Source organism: Trachemys scripta, chromosome 11 (assembly GCF_013100865.1).
Source record: "Trachemys scripta elegans isolate TJP31775 chromosome 11, CAS_Tse_1.0, whole genome shotgun sequence".
Lineage (NCBI taxonomy): Eukaryota > Metazoa > Chordata > Testudines > Emydidae > Trachemys > Trachemys scripta.
The window spans coordinates 21,550,588-21,576,246 of NC_048308.1; the positions used below are offsets into that span (position 1 = coordinate 21,550,588).

General features: G+C 39.2%; 1 protein-coding gene across 6 annotated transcripts in view; it reads right to left on the minus strand.

Moving 5' to 3' along the window:
* Window positions 1–25,659, minus strand: part of GTDC1 (glycosyltransferase like domain containing 1) — a 262,957-nt gene that overhangs the window by 45,789 nt on the left and 191,509 nt on the right. For 5 of the 6 annotated variants that reach the window (XM_034785558.1, XM_034785557.1, XM_034785556.1 and 2 more), the window contains one exon: window positions 6,936–7,310. The exons of the other annotated variant lie outside the window; for it this stretch is intronic. In XM_034785558.1, coding sequence (XP_034641449.1) covers window positions 6,936–7,310 — 375 coding nt within the window. The remainder of the gene's footprint in view (window positions 1–6,935; window positions 7,311–25,659) is intronic. 6 annotated transcript variants of the gene reach the window in all.

The window sequence follows — 25,659 nt, forward strand, 5'->3', positions numbered from 1 at the left end:
TCAGACCAAAATTTTCAAAATTGGTTAGTTCAAGTTATACATCCAGACAGAAGTGGCCAGATTCTGAGCATCCACATCTCCCATTGACTTCAACTGGATAATGGGCATTGGAACTCAGGACAGGGTGGGACCTGGAGAGGGAAACATAAATGTTTTCCAGTTGATCCCGGACTGCTGGAATGGTCGCCAGGGTCTTCTCCTGCTATCATACTTTTAAGCAGAGCCAAGTCTAGCCCAATGATCAGGAGTGTGCAGATCAAGCATAAAGTCACCTTTGCTCCTTATTAAAATATAACATTTCTGCTTCCATGGACTGCCAACTTTTCAAAGCCCTTTAGGAAAAAATGATAAAGGGATGATGGAAGGCTGGCATTGGTATGGTCCCCATTCTATAATGGTTTGTTTTCCAAACTGAAGATGTTCTCCACTATAATCTAACTATAATCTATAAACTTCTAAAAGCTCTTAGAAAAAGCCATTGATTAAAAAAAAGGCATTTTACAATGTAGGGGCTTCATTATATGAAATATTTTGCTTTATAACTAAGCTTCTTGAATGGTTTTTGTTACCCTCATATGTGCTCTCAAACTTAACTCCACTTTAACCAAGCTTTTTTTATGGGAATATAGTTAATTTTTTTGCTCTGTTTTTTGGGGAAGTCAAGAAGTGCAGCTTCTGCTTGATATGACATCCATACGTACACTTTTATGGTGATGTTTCACTCATATTAGATCTATATGTATCACATACATCGCATTCACCAGAGATCAGCATAGGAACTTTAAATAGGGTAGGGTAGGTAAGTTAAATTTTCTCAAGTACTGTTTAAAAAACAGATTTTTCCTTTTAATATTATTGTATGTCTTATTGGAAAATTATCATACATTTGAAAGGGCTGTTGCTTTCCAAAGATAAATTAAAAAAAAAAAAAAGTGTTATCCTTAACTGGTCAGATGTTTTATGAATACAGGTAAGTGTGGAGAAGGGGGGGGAGATATTTCCTCATTATAATAAATAAAAGTAAATAAATAAATAACATTCCAAAACCAAAACGTGCCTTTCAGAGTTCTAGTGAAAACTGGTTTTGATTTCTTTGCGTTACGAATCTATGAACCCTGCATTTTGGGTATGAACTTTGGACACTTTTTAGCCTCCTTCATTTATTGTGCAACTGGCTGCGCTGCATGTGCAACTGCTGCCGATTTCTACATACACTGTATTGTGCACCACACCATGTACGCTTGATAATATGAACATCAATACTTGAAAGAGTGCATAATCTAACACACATTTTTATAAAGGTGCATGGAAAGACACAGAGTACCACATTTTTCAGATGCACGGTTTTAGTTAAGTGCATATTTAAAGTGCCCTTTTGGAAGATGCCTTGTAAAATACACAGTCAATAAGGCAGGCTCTTTAGAAGATCATGTACTGTTCAGTATATATCTTGGGCCAGATTTTCCATTACATTCCACTGGAATGGGACCAGAAAGTAGTCAGATCTGCCAACTACGAATTTCCCTGGCATAGGGGAGCTCTCAGCTGGCACAGAGCTGGCACACCTGGTTTTTGTACCACCACATTTCTATACCCTTTAGATGGTGCAGCATGACTGGGCAGTTGGTGTGGAGGGGTGAGACAACAGTCCTGTCTTCTTCTCCCCTGTGGAGTGGGGTTTGCACTGATGGGAGGGATTGTAATGGTGGAGCAGTTTATTTTGTTCTGCCCAACTTTTGTGCACCTGCATTGCAACAGGACAACATTTGACCCAAACAATCTTAAAATTCAGTAATATTATTACCGGGAAGATTTCTGTAGCACTTACTCAATAATCTTCGTTCTCACTATTTTTATATGAAAATATTTAAATTCCAATTCCAGAATCAATTTTAAATCACATTTTTGAATAAATCATAATCTGTTAACAGATCCTCTGAGGGCCTTACGGAATTGGTAACTAGTTGTCATAATTTAAATAAAAGTTTGTGCTGATCTCCTCTCCTCCAGTTCTGTGAGCAGCTCAGTGATGAGTGGTGTGATTGTGACATCACTGCAGGCAGGGGACAGATTGCAATGTCACAGATAAGTCACCCATTGAAGAGTTCATTGCTGAGAGGTGGGACTGGATCACCACCGTGTGCAGGGGGCTCAGCAATGTGTAGTACATGAAGGAGGATAGAACACTGACACAACAGGCTTTTCTATATGGGATCATTTCTTAAATTCGTTAGTGGACGCAAGTGGCTAACTCACTTTTAAAACTGAACAGATTGATGACTGAGACAGGTACAGCTGTATCTGGGTATGTGCTGTTTTCCCTAAGAGAAGAAAGAATCTCAGGAAACTTATTATTCAGCCTTCCCCCCCCGCCCCTTATCATCATGGCTCTTATTGTAGTTCCCACTTTTTTCCCTGTTGAGATTTCTATGGCTTTTTCACACTCACATTTTATATACAATATCACATAGTGTAATTGTGCTTGTGTGATCTCTCAGATGATTTGATAATAACTGTGTCTGTGTCTGTGTGCGCGCGTGAGACAGCGTAAATGCTTCTATGGTTGGCGTGTGATATTACATCATACCCAGACACTTGCGGTAAGAAGAATTGGTTTCTGACAACTCTCCATTACCCAACTCTTATGGCTGCTGGTATAATTTTGCACACGCAGGGCAAAAACCTATGGCCCAAGTAAGAGCCACAAAAAGCCCTGAATACAGCAGAACCACTGCAGATTTGCTACATGGGGTGAAAGGGTGAAGAAAAGATGCAGGGACACTTTGAAGGGGTCTACAGCCTCTTCGTGCCAGAGAGTTGAGCTTTAAACCTCAGCATACAGATTGTTTGGGATCTACTGGATCTGTAATTTCATGGAGCCATTTGTCAAATCCCCTTGTGGAGCGGAGAGGGGTGATCCCCATAGCTGTTGTAGCCTGGAGATTCCTGAAGCAGCATAAACAGGGCTCTGTGACCTCCTGGAGAATGCATGGATGGGAGGAGGGGTTTGTCACACCAATCACTGCTTAAATCAGGGCTTATTCTCTTTACTTAATGTGTATTTTATTATCTCTGTATGAGAATTTGTGATACCATAGAAAGTTAGGTTTGGCTTCTCTGTCCCTTGAGCATTGTATTTCTGCTGCCAATTTTAAGTAGAGAATATTTACATAAAGGAAAAAACTAGTTCTACAGTAAAATATTTAGGCAGAGAAGTTTAGGTAACCATTGCAGTATTTTTATACAGGTCTTTGGCTTGAAGTCATTTCTGTTAACGGTGCCTTACTATAGATGTTTATAACAAAACATTAAAGAGTTGGTGGAAAGGAGGAAACAAATTACTCTGCAGAGAACCAAGCAACTCTGCTAAAATACTGTCAGTTATTTATCTACTGTCAACAGAGGTTGCACACTATAATCCTTGACAGGCTCAGATTCAGGAAGAATGAAGAGAAGGGGCAGGGATTGCATTTAAGGGCCTGTTCTCATGCAAAGACATTTTAACACAGATTTAAAGCTAGAATGTATTCCCTGGAAAATGTCATTTTTGATTTTGATACATTTCCAAACAAGTAGTGCCTACATTTGGTTGACTTAGTGTGAGATGTGTTAGAGGGTAACGCCATATTTTAAGCCATTCATGATCCCGGTGTGGAACTAACACAATAAGGTCAGCATCACTTCATTTTCAGAGTTTTGCCACAACAACAGCATGATTTCACATGCATATTTTTTATGATTAGGCTGAAAGGTTTTTTTGTTAGGTGAAAGGGAAGGGGAGAATACAAAATCCTTCTTCTCGCTTCAAAATCTTCATTTTCTATTTTAAAAAAATTAGAAACACATATAAATCATCAATGTAGTTAACATTAGTTAAGTATTACTGTATGGGGCAATAGTTGCGAGCTAGTACAGTGTGTTGGAATAGGAGCATGACGCTATTGCCAATATTCTATACAGAAAACACACATACACTACAAAATTTAGCTAAAATTAGTATATTTCACTAACATGCTCACGTTAGGCCTAAGAAGGGGATGTTTTAAGCAGCTGATGCCTGAATAAGGCACACAAATCTGTTTAAGGAAATGAATGCTTATGTTTGGATATGCAGTATATTGAATGATCTGTTTACAGTACCTTGTTTTTACCTGTATGATCTGGGCTGTAAATAAATGTCTTCCTGTGACTGAGGATGTTTGGATGTATGATGAATGCAAACTAGAATCTTAATTTTCTAATTCTTATTCACCAATTAAAAATAAACTGTATTTTTATGAGCAAATTTACATTAATCAGTTGATAAAGCATCCTAACACTAAAGGGTAGGAGTTCAGGTCCTAGTATTTGCATATACTCTCCTAACGAAAATACAGGCATTTTAGATTTTCATTGAAAAGCCTTGCTGCGCTGGAACTCTAATGGGCTTAGAACAGTAAATTTTGAAGAAACTGATTGCTACCCCTGTAGCTAGTAAATGTCTGCCTAGACCCAGTGGCATTTGAAAAAAGTGTTTTATCATAAAATTATCCCAGCAGAGTCCATTCTGCAAGATAACATCATCATCATCATCATCATCAGTACTCCATGCAGGACCCAACAGCTCTGGCACAATATTGCCAGTCATTTATCTGTTGTCAGCACAGGTTACACACTGTAATCCTTGACTGCCTCGGAATTAGAATGTCTTTGATGTTCCCACAAGAGTTTTTTGCCCGAAGGCTTTACCAATGCTCGGCGGCTCAGTGTTTATTCCTCGTAATCTTCCTCTCATCTCCAGGCTAGCAGTGACAGATGGTTATGGGCACACAATAGTATTAAGAGTTTGATATTTTTTTTTATGCTGTGCTCTCTGTACAACAAATAGCTATCAGACGCGGGCCAGAGAGCTGACATGGCTCGCTTAGGTAATGGCAAACAAACAGCTCGGGTTGATGCTTTCTGTCATTTTCCCTGCTAACCCTGCTTGTTTTCATTGTATACTCTCAAAGGTAAACTATATTAACCTTATAGACTGTTATTAAAAAGATATATCTATATGAGCATAAAGTGCTTTTCTTTTCTCTTTTTCTTACTCTTTTGATTATGAAAGTAATACTGCTGACATATTGAACAAATATCGAATGTCAACATAAATTTTTAGTGTGTGATAATATTCCCCTTCATATAGCTGTGTGTCAGGCGGGAACCCATGGATGATGCATAGCAGTAAATAACCCAAACAAAATTAGTTCTCTTGTCAGCTTCTACCTTGTATGTCCCCAGGCATCAGTAAAATTGACTGCACGCTAGATTTTCAAAATTAGCCCTAATGTTAGCTGTGTGTCTGGCAACCTCCAAGTTTCCAGTGTTCTACTATATTACCCGTAAGGATGAATGTGTTACTTTTATATTTTGGCATTTGCTCTTGCTGATGTGGCTTTTTTTCCCTCTTCTCCGAATTAAAAATAATTTAGCTTTAACAATAAGTATGTGCACAAACACAATGTGGCATCTCTTTAAGCAACTAACTTTAGGCAATTAAATTAAATTATAGCAAAAATATACACAGAAAGAAAAGGAATTATTCAATTTAATATTGTTAATTTTATTAACTTAGCTTTGTGCTATTTTATGCAAAGTACTGAATAATATGGAAAATATTTTCTTTTAGTCTGTTGTTTTTTTAATACAACATTTGGAATAATTTAGGTAACCATTTAAAAAAAAACTTGGCATGACAGAACTTTTTATAACTTATCATCCTAAAAATATGCATTTTTCAAATATATTCTTAGGCGAATGAGAAAAATCCCAAACTAAAAAAAATGATAGCAGACACTAAGCTTTACACTTTCTACAGCAAATGGAGATGTAAAGTATATCTAACTTCTATGCATTCACTTTTAAAATAGCCTATGAGAACACAAAGCATTCATTGAGTTACCAGCAAAACTTGGTTAAAAATAAATGTAACTCCACGAGAAAGGCTATGTTGGAAGTGTGAAGTTGATTAAACAAACCCAAAGACAGATTCCACATCAACTTCCAATCCCTAAATTTTATGTTCAGACATTTAGAGTCAAAGATGAAAATCCCTTTAGGTACCAGATGCTGCAGATCATCTGGGAGAGCTTCTGGAGTTTTAATGTGCTGGAAGTCAAATCCTCTGCAAAGGCGATTTGCCCTGTCGGTGTAGTGTACTTATTGCTTTACCTGCAAACAGTTGCTCTCAGAAAATCTGACCTACTGATCGACCCAGCATCTCTGCAATAAACAGACTATAATCTGTGGATGAAGTGAACTCTAATCAGGCCACATGCAGATTAAACAAACTGCGAGGAATAAAAACTAGATTAAAATGTTCGTGCCCAATACCAGAAGATTATCAGGACATTTTACCTCTTTAAATCCTAATTTATGTTGGAATCAAGCTAAAGTTTATACGTTTGTAGCGATTATTTGGTTTGGTAGATTTTCCTCAGTTTAGAAAAGATTTTGTGATCAGGTATTTGTGTTAGCAGTGAGAAAAATATTCAAATATGCTTTTTATTTATTTATTTAAAACACTGAATAGGTAGATTTATAATGAAGACATGGAGTAACGAACTATGTAGTTTGACCTGGTATCTTAATACCTAATCACTCACATTAAGGTAATTAAGATAATACAAATAATGCTGCACACCCAGTGTCAACAGTGGATTGCTGTATGAAAATTCTTCAAAATGTAGTTACCAGCAATATTTTTATAATTTCTATTACTTTGGGATACTTAATTAATTATTCTAAATACTTAGATGTTAGTGATGTGCTATTCCAGATATACGAGGTAGTACCTGTTATGTTATATATGTATCACATAGCTTTATACTTGACATTAATCACATGAACAGCATGAAAGAAAATTCATAAATCATGTAAAGGTATAGTATTTTGATTTGTGCAGCACTTACCACCTGTGAGGCCAGACAATGTGCAAAGGTCTTTGCTGATAGTCCGTTCCACTCAAGAGATTACAAGGGTTAAAAGTCACATGTTGCTTATCTTCTTGACAAGGCACTTCTTGATTTGTACTTTCTGATGCTTTAGACTTGTTCAGTTTCTCTAGTGATGTTAATGGGTATTGTAGTCTTTCTTGTTGTGTGGTACAAAGTCCAGACTGTGCTTCACAAAGTCCAGACTCAGGACTTGAGCTGCTGGTTTTCATTAAACTCCCAGTGGCTCTATACTTCTGTTGGAAAGGCAGACACCTAAATAGATAAGTATCTTCATTTCCTCTAAAACCAGTTATCTTCTCCAAATGGGCCAGTTTGTGCTCCGGCATGAATCTATTATCAAAAAAGAAAATTCCTGTATGGCATTTACACTGGATACAAATAATTTCAGTTGGCACTTTTTAGTTATTTAATTGCAAATGAAAAGAGAGGATGGTCAGCATTTTTGATCCTGGGAACAACATCCCAGGGATTCAGTAAGAGTGATATTTTTTCATATTTTAGCAAATGTAGTGCTTGTGAAAGGTGACAGACTCACAGGCCTAGAACCTGAGTGCCTCTATTAAACCACAGTACAGCTATAGCATAGACATTGACGACAGGATCCCACACCACTTGCAGACCATTTGCTTCCAATTTGAAATGGAGAAAAATCTCGAAGAGGTAAGAAGGCAGTTCTGTTTCCATAGCCATTAATTTTTTGGTCTTTTTGCAGAGATTACAATAAAATTGCTAATAAGTGCCAAATGCAGTGGTGATTTTACTATCACGTGAACACCTCTCTCTTAGAGACTAGACTGAGACCAGCAAATCACTTCTTATAAGTCAATGAACAGCTTTCATTCACTAATAACCTGGGCCAAATCTGAACCTGTGGCATGAAAGTGAAAGTCTCCTTATCTCATTACTCATCATTTGACCCAAATGGATCTCTGTTAAAAATGTATTATCACAAAATAATTAACGAATACATTAAAAAAACCCTAGGATTTAGTTGTGAATTTGGTCTATAACATGAGGTAGGCTGAAGTGTACTTCATATTTTACCTGGCTGACATCTAAACTAAGGATACAGATCATTCTTACCAGGACACACGGCATAGGAATCTGTTCCCACACTTCAAAATGAGTGGGGCCTAGCAACAAGACACCTACTGAGTTAGAAAATTAGATTTGGAACACTGCATATTAGTAAACAGTGTCTACCTCTCAACCTGCAATGACCCTGCTGGCTCCCTTTAGCAACTGCAGCAGCAGTAGACAAAGGCCAGACATGTCTGTTGCCTTATAAACCAAGGTGCTCAGAAGCACATACCCTTTCTCAAAGAGACACCATAAGATCCACTCTCAAGCTGGAGGCATCTGCCCGGACTCTCCCTACTAGGCAGCATGTCTGAATAATCACTGCATTCTCATTTACAGCTAAGAAAATGGAAGTAAAGAGATTAAGTGACTTTGCCAAGGTCACAGAGACAGTCTTACAATTCAGGGAGTTCCTGGCTTCCAGTTATGTGTTTAGACTACACTTCTTGTCCCCCGCTGAAAGCCTCTCAACAACAGGATAAATTTTAATAGTTATATGCAGGACACAGTGCTCACTTAGTACTATTTGAAAAGTGACATTTTATACAGTGTAATTTTGATATTTGTTTTTTAAGTAGTTGTGAATTATGGGCCATCATCAGGAAATGCTGAGAGAGGAAAAGGTCACTTCATTCAATCAGTTTGTCTCTTTTAAGTTCATTATCAAACGGACTGCACAGCTCTGTCACTGGGTCCTGCAAAGTCTTCTCTTTCAGAAATATATATCTGTATCTTAAGGTTAGTTACTTAAACATTATTTCTTTCTGTGGCCTTGTTTGGCAACACATTTCATAAATAAGTCTGAATTCCCAGTTTCCTTTAATTTCCAAATGTTTAGATTGTGTGGCCTGATTATTGAACTGTTTTACCAGAATGAACACTTACTCTATTTTATCAACTCCTTATACACTTCTTCAGACTTTCAATCAATCACACTGAAACCTTCATTTCTGAATTGAGAATAAACTACTTCTTTAGCCTTTTGTCAAAACAAATATCCAAACCCTGGACTCATCCAGGTTACCCTGCAATGCAGTCTCTTTAAAGGCAAATAAAAATGGCTCTGAAATTATACCAAAATTCTACCCATACTGCAGTCAGAAGTTTACTGCAGTCGTATACTTGACTAATTGCTTTGAGGATTTGTCTGCAATAACCCCTCAGTTTCTTTTCCTAGTCAGTATACTGTTCTGTTTAATCTGTACTCCCTATTTTGGCTTGTTACCCCCAAACATATTATTTTACATTTAACGACATTAAGCTGTACTTTCCATCCAGTCATTTAAATGATCCAAATTCTTTTGAATTTAGTTATAATGTTCCTCATTATTTGTTATATTTATCCTGTAGATATAATCAGCAAATTTTGATATTTAACATTCAATATCCTCATCCAAATCAATTACACATATTATAAACAAGAGAGGTTCCCAAACCAATCTCAGAGGTAAACTCTTTCCATTAGCCAATCCCATTTATCTACCACTTTCAAAAACAGCTATTTTATTCTCATATCAGTACTGCTTACTATTACCAGTAAATGTTAATGTAGAATCTTTCCAAATGTTTTTGGTAAATCAAAATCCCCATGCACTTTATGAAGAAATGTCTATATAAAAAAGTAGCATCGTACCAATGGCTAACCTAACATACTGACAACTATATTAGCTGCTCTGAACAAATGTGCTCATCAAAGTATTATTTGCCTAAATTTCACACTAATAATATGATAATAGATATCATCTAACACAAACTAACATTCTAGACCCAGCACAATCCAGATTCAGACCAGGACATGGAACTGAAACTGCTTTAGTGGCACTGACAGATGATCTTCTCCTGTCAATGGAGAGAGGACTGGCAGACATTCTCATCCTCCTAGCCCTCTCTGCAGCACCCCACACAACTGACCATGAGATTCTGCTGTCAGACCTGAAAGAAGTGGCTGGGGTCCACAGTAATGCACTAAGAGTATGGTGACATTTTGTGCTGGAGATGTAATTTCCAGCTAGAGGAGACATGCCTGTGCTAGCTCTGATCAATCTAGCACACTAAAAATAGCATAGCCATGGGACCATGAGCAGCACGGGGGGGCGGGGGCAGCTGCCCTGAGTACAATCCCATTCAAGATGCTAGGTACATGCACAAATAACTGGCCCATCCCATCACTCATGCCACCATGGCTACACTATTTTTAGTGTGGTAGCTCCATTAGAGTTAGCACAGGTATGTCTCCGCAAGTTGGAAATTACACCTCCAACTCAAAATGTAGACATACCCTGAAATGGTTTGAGTGCTTCCCATCAGCTACCCAACAAGTAGTGATGGGAAACTGCACTTCCACCACTAGACCCCACACTAGTGTAGTTTCACAAGGATCATCTCTCTTTGATCCCTTCCAACATCTACATGAAACCACTAGGTGAAAGGGTCAGCTGTCATCACAGATGACCATACCCCTCCCACCAAGACAGCTCAGTGTCTGGATGAGATCAGCTCATGGATGAACTATAGCTGGCTGAAGATCAACCCAAGCAAGACTGAGATTGTGATGCTGGTGGGCAGAAGAAAATATTTTGAGGAGTTTGCAGCCACAGTGCAGTTTCCTTTGGCAGCAGATACATACCCACAGTTGGTCAATTCAGTCTGTAGACTAGGGATACTCTCAGATTTCTCAGTGATGCTGAGTAGCATCTGTGAATAATGCTTTCTACAATCTCCACTTGGCTAGAAGACTCTGTTCCACCCTGGAGGACAAACACTTGGTCTCAATTATTCATGCCTTCATCACCTTTGGCTGGAATGCAATATACCTGGGCATGAAGCCTTCAGTACTTAGGAAACTCTAACTAGATCAGAATGCGGCAGCAAATCTCAGCAACACAGGCTACTGAGAGCACACGTAACCTGTCTTCTACTGTCTACCCTGGCTTACCACTGAATTTCAAATCAAGTTCAAGGTCTTGGTCCTTATCTTTAAAAGACTCAATAGCCTGGGCCCAGGATATCTAAAAGATAATCTAAAGCTTTGGGACGAAGATCGTAACTATGCTCTCCTCTGCCACAATGGAAGTCACCACAATAAGAGTAAAGCTCATCTGTGTGGTAGATAGCACTTTCTCTAGGGGCAGTCTGAGACTGTGGAGTGAACTTCCCCAAGAACTAAGGACCATCACAAACCACACCACTTTCTGTTCCAAGTACAAGGCACATTTCTTTGACCATACCTTCTCTAACAAACATATAACAGTGTATATGTGTACAAAATAACAACAAAAAACAACCCTCCAAAAGTCTACCAAAGTAAGACACTCCCTTGTATACACTTCTCCCTTTGGGGAGAGGATGAGAGAACAAACAACACGTTACAGATGTGGAGTCATGTTGCGTAATGCACTACTGGAAGGCGCTCAGATATGACTGTAGTAAGTACAATATGAGAATCTAGATAGAATAGAATAGATCTAGAATTGCCTGATATAGTTCTTAATGGCATTATTTTAGAGGTGCCATAAAAAGGTCCAAGTAGTGATGGTGCTCCCCAAATAAGTGTCATTTGTGCCACTCCATAATCTTACCATTTTCCATGCCCATATGTTTGAGCTTCTCTCCAAAACACGAAAAGATTAAATCAATGGGACTTGTGGTTGCTCAGCACTTCTGAGTATCAGGGTATTTATTTAGATGTCTAAATAAGGAGTTAGGTGCCTAAATTTAGGTAATTAATTTTGAAAATGTTGATGATGGCTCTAATACGGGTCTTATTTTAGATCCCCATTTACTTATGTTCCTTTACTTCAGAAATATGGAAATATTAATATTGAAGTAATACAAACTGACAAAAAATTTCATATAATTTACAATTTTAAATACTTTTATTTTTTACTTATACAGTGCCTTCAATAGAATATTATAATGAATTAATCTTCCCAGGATCTCGATGATGTAAGTATTATTATCCACATTTTATATATAGAAAAACTGAGTGACGGACAGCTTCAGTGACCTGAACAGATCCTGGATCACTCAACTCCTAGTATCATGCCTCAACCACAAGACCATCCTTGCTCTTTTTTTCTCGTGTCACTCATTTTGAGTCTTTTCACTTGTACTGTAGAAACAGTGACTACCAGCAATTAATCAAAACTCAAATGATCCCCAGCTTAATTCTGTCTGAAACTGTAATCACAATTAATGTTGAAGTGCAAACCAACTTTAGGTCCTGTTTACAGTACTGTAAAAGCCGTATGAGGAAATAAAAAAAAAAATTTCCGAATGACGTTTACCTAGCAATGTGGCCATGACATAATTTGGTTAAAGTATTTTTTAAAATAGTCCATTGAAGTCTGAGAGGTGTGACTGCCCAGGTATTCTGTGTTTTATCATCCTCTCCCTTCCTAATATTTTATCTCTCCTCTCCAATCATACACTGCCCCAGCTCTGAAGATTTTTTTCTTTCCCAGTTTTCAGGCCTCATAAATCTGACCTGTCATTACAGAATTTTTTATATTAGATAAGACTTCACCAATTTCTCTTCTGAGTAAACTATTTAACATCCTTTATGTAAGACATGTGTGTGCAATCAATTCTGTGGTATTTGCTCGTATTACACACAGAGAGTTCATCATTTTGACAATTTTTAAAAGTTTTAGAACACCATTTCACTTAAGCATTTTTTGAAAAAAAAAAAAAAAAGATTTATTTGATGGTTAACTTTGGAACAAGTTATCTGCATTAACTTCCATTGTTTTGGCATAAAGTAGTTTTGTGTATTTTATTAACAACAGTGGAGTCATGATAAAAGATGTAGGCACAAACCCATGAATAGTCATAATTGGAATCCATAGTACTCATGTAAAATAATTCATTTTTGGACTTATTTTGAAAGACGTTTGCTGCAGACTAGTATGGACATTTAAGCTTCACTATATATCATTATGTCTAAAAGGTTGTACCTGGATATAACATTTATAATTCTTGGAAGACCACATAGCCCACTGTAAATCATGTACAGTATAAACTATGTTGTCAACATGATAGGAATGATGTAGTGGACATAATTTTTCCTGACCACCAGCTAAAGCTTTGCATGATGCTTAAACAAATCCATTGAAATTAAAAAGGGAAATCTACTACACTTAGTCTATCTGATCATTTAAACCGGAGAAACATAGTGGTGGATTAATAATGGAAGTTACTATAGAAAATGTTAACACATTTTTATAGAACTTCTTCACTCCAACTTTCTCAATCTCTCCTCAAAATCCACAGAAATCCTTCTCTTCCAAACTTATGACATTCTGATGTACTTTCTGCCTCCCTCCAAGTGTAATCTGCTCTCTGGCAGATACCTGCCTGGGATTATTTGAATCTCATCAAACATCAAAAATGAGCAGAATTTCTATAGCACTGTCCAGCCAAGGATCTCAAAGCATTTTTACAAACATTAAATTAATTAAGTCTCCTGAGAACTCTAGGAGGTAATATATTATTATCCTCACTTTACATATATGAAAAATATAATGTAGATAAAATGATTTGCCCAGTTCACACTAAGCTTGTAGAAGAGCCAGATGATGCCTTCTCTGCTTTCATTCACCATCCTTTTTCTGATTCCTTTCCCTGACACAACTCAAGGATAGTTTTGCACTCATCAGACCTAGTTATCCATTATTGGATCTCAGCAGTTCTAACAGTCTCTACTAAGCCCAAGCTGACTTTTATTTTTCAAAATCTTGATTACTTTTGTGATTCTCTGTGTCAAGAGTGCACTGCATGTTAGTGATCTTGGTAAAGTGCAAGACAAATTCAACTGAAGTCAGTTTTTCATCCATTAGAGATCACCAAACTTGCCAAGATCCCTCTTTGAAATTCATGAAATAGCATCAAAGACAAGTAGAGTAAAACAGTGTAAAACAGCAAAGATGGATGGGCGGTTGTTGGATAAACAGATCCTGGATTAAAAAACAACAACAGGCCAGGAGGGTACCTTCAAATAAAAATAAGGGCTTAGTTACATGTTGAGACAAAAAATATAAGACATTTCAGAACCTTTCCCATCCTTAATAACAATCCTCAAGAATCATTTATAGTTAAAGTATTTACTTCCTTCCATTATATGCTTTCCCTAATGTCTTATATTTTATATTATATCTTTCCCTCTCCAGTGCTGGTGCTCAGGGCAGACACCAGTCTCTGCCATTCTTCTCTGTCATTTGCTGCTGCTTCTATTTGCTGTAAGGTGTTGAGATCAACTATTCTTCCCTCCCTGCTCAGGTTTCTTCTTAAGATCTCTTTCAGGCACCTTCATTTTCCCATATCAGTTGGTTACCACTTACCAGTTTCATGTGAGAGTTTGTGTACTGGCATCTGGATTATATGCCCCAAATATATCAGCACTTCCTTCTGAGACTTTAATGATAAAGTAGGCTATGACAAACAAGGTATGGAAAGAGCAATGGGGAAGCATGGGTTGTGAATCATCATCCAAAATGGCAGAAGACTCACTGAATTGTGTTGCAAGCACCCTGTTCCCTCAACACATACACAAAAATCAGATTACCTGAATCTTGAGCTAATGCAGATGTGAGCAATCTATCCAAGATGTAAGAGCATATTGAATAGCAGATGTTATCAATGACCACAGTCTTCACATTGCTAAATTGAAATTAAAATTGAGAAAGACCAACTTTAAACATAAAATGGTACTGAAAATCCACAATATAAAACTGAAAATGAAAGAGTACTACAAGAAATTCCAACCTGAAGTAAGGGGCAGATCTGAGGCACTGCCCAGGACAGAGGAAGGTCAGACACTGACTGGACCTGAAGAAAAATGGGCAGCACTCTGAGACCATGTAACTCAAGCTGAAACAGTGACAGCTGGATAGCAACATAGAGCAAGAATTGGATAAACCAAGAGACATGGCATCTTACTGAGGAAAGAAATGTACTAAAAGATCCTGAATGCTAAGGCCAATGAACTACTGGAAAAAACAAAGGAGGAGTATTAGAAAATAGACAAAGCAGCAAAAAAGCAATGCAAGGAAAGATAGACTGGGATATGCTGAAGACCTAGCAGCTGAAGGTGAAGTTGCTGCTATGATAGGAAATCACAGAGCTGTTTACTAAATGACAAAAACCCTGTGTGGAAATTTTAAAATAGGACATGGGCCAATAAAAAGCAAAGATGGAAAAATGTTTACAGCTGAGGCAGTACAGAAAAACAGATGGGAAGAGCATTTCAAATACATCCTCAATAGACCCAGACCCACCTCAGCACCAGATTTTGATGCAACATGTGAACCTGATCAATTTCACATTAACATCAGTCTGATAGAGATGTCAGAATATAGGCTGCAATCTACAAAGCAGTGGGAGATGATCAAATTACAGCAGAAATGCCAAAAGTACTTGATAACACCATCCTATTGAACCTGATGGAGCTGTTCAATTAAGTTTGGAAAAAAGAACCCCCTTCTACCAGTGAAAACATTGAATCATTGTCAGAATACCCAAAAAGGGTGATCTTACTGAGTGTAACCACTGGAAAGGAGTTACACTACTCTGTATTGTTGGAACAGCATTCGGCAGTGTGACACTACACAGGATGAAAGAGTCAGTGGATGCATAGCTTAGAGAAAAATAGGCTGGATTCAGGCTCAAGAGATCCTGAATAGATCTGATATTTTCAATGATATTCCATGATAAGGACCATCATATAAGAATATATAGAATTGCAAGCTCCCCTCTTCATCAGTTTCATTGATTTTCAAAAGGCATTTGACAGCCTGCACAGACTTGCATCGTGAAATATTCTTCAGTTCTGTGGAATCCCAGCTAAAGTCATCAACGTCATCAAGACCATCTACAGAGATGTGAAGTGGTCTATAAAGGGGAACAGACAGACAACAGTGTGGTTCAATGTAGACACTGGCATGAAACAGGGCTGCATTTTATATCCACTGCAGGTTGGCATTGCCATACACTAGATCATGAAGAAATGTATTAGCAACACAAGCACTGGTATAGCATGTGTAGATGGCAAACATCTAGAAGACCTGGACTTTGCTGATGATATTGCACTACTGAGTGACATCCCTGAAAAATTACAAACAAAGACAGACACGCTGGTAAAAATAGCAGGCCAAGCGGGACTCAAATTAGGTATGTTGAAATAAGCATCCATGGAATCCGGACATCAAGTAGTAATATTACATTAGAAGGCAAAAATATCAAGGAAGTTGGACAGTTTAGCTTACCTGGCAGCATCAGATCAGCTAAAGGAGCTCTTAAGAAGGAATTGACATCATAAATAGAAAAGGTATCCATTGCACTTACTGAACTTAACAACATGTGGAAATCAAAGCTATACAGCACCAGAACAAAACTGAGAATTTTCAATTCAAACATATTCTTGGTGCTAACATACAAGTGTGCGAGCTGGAAAGCTAATAAAACATTACGAAGAAAACCAGACACCTTCTAAAATAAGTGCTTATGAAGATTATGGGCACTGGTTGGAAACACTTCAAGTCAGTATTCAGGCCTGCCAGGTCCCTAGACAACATCCGTTGCTGCTGTACCCCAGTGGCACATTGAAACACCGATCAACAGTCTTAATGCTAAAGGCCTACAGACTCACAGGAGCCATGTCCCAGGCTCCTGATTGGCTGGACAGATTGCATTCTCATTAGGAATCTGGACTATATAAAGAACTCAACAGGAAGAGGAAGCTGTCTGAGCAACAGATCATTGCCTGCTGGTCGCTGCCTAGACCGCCTTGCCGTGCTGCCTGACAGTACCTTGCCGCACCACTGCCAAGCCTGACCTTGACATGTTGTTCTGCAGCCTCACCTGACTCTGCCTTCCCACTTCACCCAAACTCACCTCCCTAACCTGCTGACCTGGCCCCTTGGATTGGATCTTCTGGCTACTGACACCTGTGTGATCTCTAACATTTGCCCTGGAATGCCTCTGATACCTATTGACCTCCCAGCTCCGGACCAGTTGCACACATTTGACTACTGCTTTAGACTGCCCACAGCCCACTACATTACCCCTTGATCACCAGCAAAGAGATCTGAGAAATCACTATCCAGTAGGTAGTTTCCATTAGAATGTCTTATATTCACAAAAATAGAACAAGGAACCATAGCATTTTACTTCTAGTATGGCTGGATTTTCCTTTTTTTTAACTAGGTAATTTTGTACATGTGTCTTTCAGATCAGACTATGCAAAAGTGCTTACAAGTATTAGCATTTTGGCTATATTTCTTGAAGTTTAAAATCATAGAAAAGGTTTAATCTTTATGCATAACTCATTGATATGGACACAGCAGGAAAATGAGGACAGACAGATGCATGGAATTAAGTGACAGGCCACAACTTTTATTAAACTTTAACACAGGGGAATGGCCCTACCTTCCCATCACCTATACTCTCCTATACAAGGCATTCAATTGGTTCCACTGTGGAGGTTACAGGACTCCTTAACATCTAACCTGTAACTAGTGTCAGGGTTACAGGGCTCCTTACCATATAACCCATAACATGGGGTAGGCTCTCCTCAGCCTACCCCCCAGGACTTCGCCCTCTCTGAGTCCTAGCATCCTCCCCCTACCCACATAGAGACAGAGAGTGCCGCAGGGTGGAGACCTTGGCCCGCAAGAACCACAAGATCTGACCTCAGCCCACAAAGACCACAAGATCTCATTCTATCACTAGCCCAAAGTCCATCACCAAAATCCCAGGTCTTTTACCATTGGAAAACATTCATTTTATTTTCTTAACTGCACTTGAAACTGAGTAAAGGGGGTGCCAGGAACTAGCTTGATTGCTCCCTACCCAACTATGCCACCTGGAATCACAACACCTGCCCAATCCTTGGCTGCACATGCCATAGTCGTATGTCAGCACCTCCATCTGACAGATACCATCCCTGAAAACTTCCAACCAATTGTAATGGATGTCCCTATGCTGTATCACTGAACCCTCCTTCCTTAAGGAATATCTTGGTGACCCCCTTTTTTACTTTCTTTCTAGCCTTGTCCACATGAGCTGGGTCTTCTTCCAGCCCTTGATTGTCAGTGAGTGGAGAAGTGGCCTGAGCTGATTTCACTGCATGCCCCTTCTAAATGTAAACAGCTTTGGCCCTGAAGCCCAGCTGAGATCAGGCTGCTGTCCTGCTATCTCTCTTGTATGCCCAATGCACTATAGGGTGTCTGCAAATCCAAAACCTGCATATGCTCTGGGTAGCTTCTGAAACAAACCAGTGCATTTGGGTAGTGACATTTTGCCATTCCCTGTCATCTTTTCCTTGGTGCGGACATAAGTCCTGTAACACCCTGATTTCCAGCTGCTGGTGTCACTGCCCCAATCCTGAAACAATGAGTACCCAATGTACTCAGTCAAGACTACAGTAGCACAAGGTTTTTCTCAGTACTGTGCTGAATTGGTATCTTGTCATCACCGTGTATGAACAGCTGGCCTGGCTGCAGGCATCACATTTTTAGTGAGGCTCTTATTGCCTTTACAGGGCACAAGGACTCCTCTTCACATTCCTTCAACATCACATAAGCCCTTCTTCCCTTCTGGTCTGTTTTTTTTGAGTATCTAAAGCAGGACAGATAGTTGCACATCTGTTATGTTTAATGCATGCTGGACCTGTCTGTAGCTGCCATAGGCACCAGGTCACTCACTCTCAAAGTGCCAAAGGTGGCAACAACAAACTCTTCCATAAATAAAACAGTTTCTCTCCCACAGTCACGACCCCATGCAGAACCTTTGGTAATTCCAACAGGGTTTCCAGTATTATGGGGTAACCTGTCATCTCTTTGGCACTCATCCCACCTGGACAACCTTATAAGAGTTTCCATACTAGGAAATGTCCACATGGATCTGGGAAACTTGCCTACCTACTCCAACAGAACAGGACAGAGGCACCACATATTGTGACAGCTGGTGTGTGGATATGGGCCACCCACAATGAAACCCTTCCTGTGCCCTAAATTCAGTGAGCTCTGAATGACTGGCCTTACAGGCTGTAATAAATGAAGGGGGGAGGGATATCTCTCTTTTATGGACACCCAGCCAGAAAGTTAGCTATAAAATCCCTGTTAGTAGCTGCTCTCTACTTGCTTTACCTGAAAAGGGTTAAAAAGTCCATAGGTAAAAGGAAGGGAGTGGGCACCTGACCAAAAGAGCCAATGGGAAGGCTAGAGTTTTTTAAAAATTTGGGGAGGGGGACTTCCCCTTTGTCTGTCTGTGTTGTTCTCCTGGAGAGTAGAGACAGGGCTGGAACTATGCTGTAAAAAGCTTTGGGCCAGATATGAAAAATCATCAGATCATACCTAGAAACTACTCATTGGAAATCCCAGATATATAAGTAGATCAGGAAATGTCTAGGAAGACGCAATTAGGTTTCTCTCTTTTATTTTTTTATGGCTTGTGGACTCCTCTGTGCTAACCCCAGGTGCTTTTGTTTTCCTTGTAACCTTTAAGATGGACCTCAAGAAAGCTACTTGATGCTTAATCCTTGTAATTGTGTTTTTTTTTAAATCTAGCAAAAAGCCTAAGTTCCAGATGTATTTTCTTTCTTTTTGTTTTTAATAAAATTTACCTTTTGTAAGAACAAGATTGGATTTGTGTGTTCCTAAGACAGTTGTGCATATGTTGTTTAATTAGCTGATGGCACCAGCTGATTTCCTTTGTTTTCTTTCTCAGCTCTTCCCCGGAGTGAGGGACGGGGGATGGTGAAAGGGCTTGAGGGTACCCCACAGGAAGGAATTCCCAAATGCGCCTTCCTGGACTCTCAAAGGGGTGGTGGCAGCATCTACCCATCCAAGGTCAGAGAAAAGCTGTAACCTTGGAAGTTTAATACAAGCCTTAGTGGCCAGTATTAATTTTTAGAATCCTTGTGGGTCCCCACCTTCTGCACTAAAAGTGCCAGAGTGGGGAATCAGCCTTGACAAAGGCCCTCAGTCTGAGGGGCAACCAAGTCCTCGACTAGTCCACCGCTGTCATGAGCAAAAGTCCCAGAGATGTTGGGGCATTGCTCGCAGACCCCTGCTGGCCAGCAGGGCGAGTTCCCAGAATCTGTCATCCTGAAACTGAGAGAGCATCAGCAACATAATTATCCACTCCTGGGACATGCATCGTATGAAAAAGGATGTTAAGCCACAGCTAGTGTAAAAGGAAGGCTCTCACCAGTCTCATTACCCGAGCAGTCTTAGCTGTCTGTCCAGTTACAAAAAGGACCATGGGTTGGTTGCCACGCCAGAAACGGACTCTTTTGTTCTGAAAGTTCTCTTTCCACTGCCACCAGTATAGGAAACACTCAAGGAAGGTGATATCTCCTGTAATACCCTGAGACATCCAGCTTTCTGGCCATCTCTGTCCACACCACTCACCTTGAAAATAAACCCCCAAACCTATACCTCCTGAGGCAGCAGATTGTACCAGCAGCTCAATCTTGAGCAACCAGTCTGAATGTCATATCGAAACCCACATTTAACTCTTCAGGGAATCTTTCCCACACTTCTAAGTCATCCGTCATTTTTATTGTCAATCTGATAAAGTGGTGGGGTTTTCTCAATCCAGAGGCAGACGTCAGAAGAGCACAAAATGCCTGACTGGGAGCCATCACAGCCTAATTAATGAAGCCTCACAAAACCTCTGCGTACTAGCCAATGCATCGTAGAGATGGATAAACTAAATGAGAATGAGAATAAATGAACCTGACCAGGCCATGTAACGAGTCATTATCAAAAATAGGAAGAGAACACAGGAGTCCTGACACCCAGTTCCCAGCTTAAGCTACATTCCGTTGGTAAGTTTAGGTGTCCCATGACCACCTATAGCTTCTTCCGAGTAATTTTCTTTGCCCCTTTGAGAGCCCATCTCAGTTCTCTGATCGATTCCAATTTCTCTACAGGAAATCTAGAAACCCCAAACAGTACAGTTCAATGCCCAGGTATGTTACATTTTGGGGCAGGGCCTTCTGTTTTTTTTTTTTCCTGTGGCAAGTGGGATCCTGAGGTGCTCAGCTAGGTTCTGAAATGCCTGAAGCATGTACTCGCAGTTGTCCCTAATCTTCCTGCACATAAGAAGCCATCAAGATTGTGCATGAGACTATCCTGTTTCACAGGGTGCACTATTGCCCACTCCAGCAGGGAGCTGCATCTTTCAAAAGCGGCACGTGACTTTATCAACATAGTAGTGGCCTTCAAACTGAAATCCTGGGATGTACTTGAAGCAATTGGAATGCAGACATGATGAAGCCAACATGACCCAGAGTCACACTCCCCTAACTATGGGTACCATAGCATCAAATGACAAGTATCTCACTGAACACAGCTGGGGGGTCAATATAATCATTTTACTGATGAGCCCTGGGGGAAGGACAGGAGACGGATAAGCTATATTCCCTCTTCACCTTCTTTGGTAACACACTCAGGGGAGACATGACATTCTGGCACTGGAACATATCAGGGCTGCCCAGAGGATTCAGGGGGCCTGGGGAAAAGCAATTTCAGGGGCCCCTTCCATAAAAAAGTTGCAATACTATAGAATACTATATTCTTGTGGGGGCCTCTGTGGGGCCTGGGGCAAATTGGCCCACTTGCCCCCCACCTCTGGGCGGCCCTGGAACATATGGAGGGACCTGCATCTCTTCCTGCTGCCACCTCCAAGGTCATCTCTGCCCTTTCTATATGCTTGAAATCTTTAGTGGACTTTAAGTTCTCTGCCCAAAAGTGGCACCTTGTATGGGCTGTGGAAACTGGCCAAAAATCCATTCCATAAATAAGCTATGTCTTTTTTGCTGGCGTTGTCCTATAATAAATCCCACAACTCTGTATCTTAATTGAAGAAAAAAATACTTCCACTGATGATAATAGAAATTTACTGATAGGCAAAATAAGAAAACACTTCTTAGAGTTTGATTTAAGGATATTTACTTTGTATAGTTGTATATTTACTTTGTGAAGTTCACAATTTAAACTTTCACAGTTATGAAGCTTTACCTTTGTGAATCTCAACATCTACTGTCATTAAATAATTATTGTCCGGCGACTCATAATTTCAACAAGTATGAAAATTTAAATGGATAAAATTGGAAAATATAAAAACTCACAAGTCTGCACAACTGTGAAAAATTATAAGTGATAAATATCTAAAAATATACATTAAAATAAATATTATCCATCAAAATGATCAAAAATAAAAATCCAATTCTACCATGCCTATCTATAAATATTGTAAAGAAATTTAAACCTTGAAGAGACAGCAAATAACATAACCTGTCAATTTGGTACGCATTGTTACAGATGCCTGGTTGATATAACAATGGCTTAAAAATTAACTAAACTCATGCACTCCTAACTACATACTCATAACATACTAAAAGTCATTTTGAGTGTCAATCTGAATGTCTGCCATTTTATCTGCCAGATTTTCTGGTTTTCTCAGTCTCTACAGTGTGCATTTTCTCCACATTTATACTATGAAATTGCAGTGCCAATAAACCTATGCACATTTACTTGTAATAGAAAATGTGCATTTTACATTCTTTCTTCATAACATGTTGTCATGTTATATTGCATGTGTTTATTCACAACACCTCATTTACCCTAATGAAAAATCACTTATGGGAATCAGTTTCCTTTATTGGCACCAACAGTCAATCTGTGCACTATTTTATTAAAAGCAACAACAACAATAAAAGAATGGAAAGATAATGATGTCATTGTCAGATGAATAAAAACCACATTAGAAATACTGGCTGGAGTGCTGTTTTAGGTTAGATCAAATTATTAGGGGAGAAGTTCTGGACTGTGTGTTACACAGTGTTTTGAAGAGCTGGTCTCAATAAACAAGTATAAATTCTTAGAACAAACATAATCTGCAAAAAGACTGCAATTTTAAAAATTCAGATCTTCCGTGCCTTTATTTATGCTCACTTATAAATTTTAAGTAGACTTGAATGTCCTGTGGACAAAACTATATTACTATTAAAAGGTAAGAAAAACAGATATACTTCAGTAACACTTGTTGTATACATGTGAAGAGCAGCTCTCCATAGATTAAATCTTGGTCCCTGTGAATAAGCTGTGTTCAGGGAATTTCAACAGGTCTTGGGGAGTGGAGGAGGGACACAGAGAGAGTGCACAAGAGAAAGAAAATCCCTGCCCCAGGCCTCAGAATTCAGCAAATTCACTTCAAAGCTGCTGTGACGCTCTCCTTCCCCCAAGTATCTGCTGTTGTTTATACATAATCATAATCTAAATTCTAGTTTAACAACATTTTTGTCTGGGAATCTCCTTAGTTGTTACTGCTGTTGATGATGGTGGTTGGTTGTTTTTTATTAAATCATTATTACAAAGTGTGCTTTGATGTTTTGATCTATATTCTTATTTTTAAGATAATGATTTATTGTAACTCTGTGAAGTACTAATGTGGTCTAAACCTCAGCAGGAGTCCCTGCATAGTTTATATGATTATAATACCTGGAATCCTTGTGGGTCATAAGTTTTGTGATGGTTAGTACATCTGCAGCCTGCAACTACAGATATTGCAATGCCCTTCTCAGGCACTGGGAAATTCCACTGTCTCTCCCTTTCTTTCTGCTAAGAGCCTTGGCAAACCAGGCCCCACAATTACCATAACTGAATGTGAAATTACTACAACTATCAAAGTAAGTACATGTATAACTGTGTAAATGCATGCACAAATACCAAACTCACATGGGCATTTTTTTTTGAATGGCACTTTGGGTGCTGCGCTAAGGGACACAGTACAATGGTCATAAAATCAATATTATGCTGGTCAAAATGGGGCAGATGGTAATTCTAATTAGTATGTAATTCTCTATCCATCCCCAAAGTAATGTCACAAATCAGCTAACAGGAGTAAAAGTGGTACTATCTGCACCCTCTTCAGGAGACTACTCTTCTCATGTTGTGTTTTGATGTACCTTCACTAGCCCAGAGGGGGAAATAAGCAAGAATCTCATCATTTTTCTTGTTTTTCTGTGTGATTTCTATAACATTGCACTGTACTGCAAACAGCAGCAGTATGGTTGTGCTCGAGTCTTCCACAGTTGTGCGTTAGATCAAAAATAAGAAAGCAATTATCTATTCTCTACTCTGACTTTTTTCTACAGAAAGCAGTGAGTGAATCCCTGGGATTTAAATTATTCCATTGAATAGGTAGGGCGGGATGCCTCTGGATTTCTTCACTTCACATTAGGGTTTGGTGAGGTTCTCCAGTACTTCCTGTGATCTGTTTCCACTTCCTGCTCTATAGCAATCAATGTGTTTCATCCTGTGTAGTGAATAGATTATCCATCACAACATTTCTGGACTATATTAGGGGCAATGCCATTTGAAGGATAGTATTAAGAAGACTCATTACCCAGGGACAAAAACTGAAAGAAAAGGGGAGAGAGCAGACGGAAAAGAAGAAATGAGACAGAAAAGAGCATAACATGTGATAGAGAAAATTGGATGAGCTAAATCAAGATTAAGCCTCTCTAATGGGTCTCTGTCTTAGAAAGTCCACCTTCCCGAGAACTCATCAGGTGTAAACATATTCTGGAGTGGATCCCTGAAATGTCTTTCTACACCGTTCAAGAAGCTTCCTATTGGATTAGAGAGATGGAGTAATAAGGAACCAGAGTACTAACCTCACTTGAGCAACTATTTAAGACTGTCTTCTCTTGCAGAGAGCTGTTGTGAGAAGTGAACAGATTCAGAGAAATTGAACCCTTGATGCAGACAAATGCGTATGAGGTCCCACTTTCTCTCCGAAATATCACCCCAAGTATGGTTTGTTTGGCTGATGTGCTGTTCTGCAATAACTTAGATGGATGCAACATCTCTGGTCAATCTTATGGCATGGATAGCTAAATACTCTGTGAGAGAAAAAGCTGTCCTGAGTTCAGATGCAATACCTGTTGCACAAGATGCTAAGTCCAGATGAGCTACTTGCTCTGCAGGATAGGAGAGGCACATAGATGAGAAATCAAGAGCAAAATGAACAGGGCAGTGAAACAAAGGAAGAGAAGAAGCAAACGTTGAGGGAACAGGAGAGAAATGACAGAAGAGAAAAATGGAGAAGTAGAAGAAAACAGGAAGAAAAGGGAAGTAGAGGAAGGAAAAATCCATCCTGTGAGCAGATCACTTCTAATCAATTACTGTCATTAGATGCTGACTGAAGAAGAGGCAACTGCAGCATCAGAAATTTGCCTTGAATAAAGGCTCTTAAGCACTCAAGTCACTTTTGAAATGGGATTTAGTTTCTTCAATCACTTTGACTCTTGGAAATTTTACCTTTCCAAATATTTTCTGAGGGAGAATCCAGAATATCCTGGGATTGACGCTCCAAAACCTCTAAAAAAATCCATTTCTTTTCTCAGCATTGCCACCTCTGCTCTGCAATCCAGTTTCATTTTGAACCAATGAAACTGCCTTTCATTTTAACACGGGCCTAAAGCTCCACCTGGACCTCAATGAAGGGAGGAGGGGACAAGCAGTCTCTAAATGTGCACTTGAATTTTCCATTTGAAAAGTCTTTATAGGCCTACAGCTCCTGAATGTCC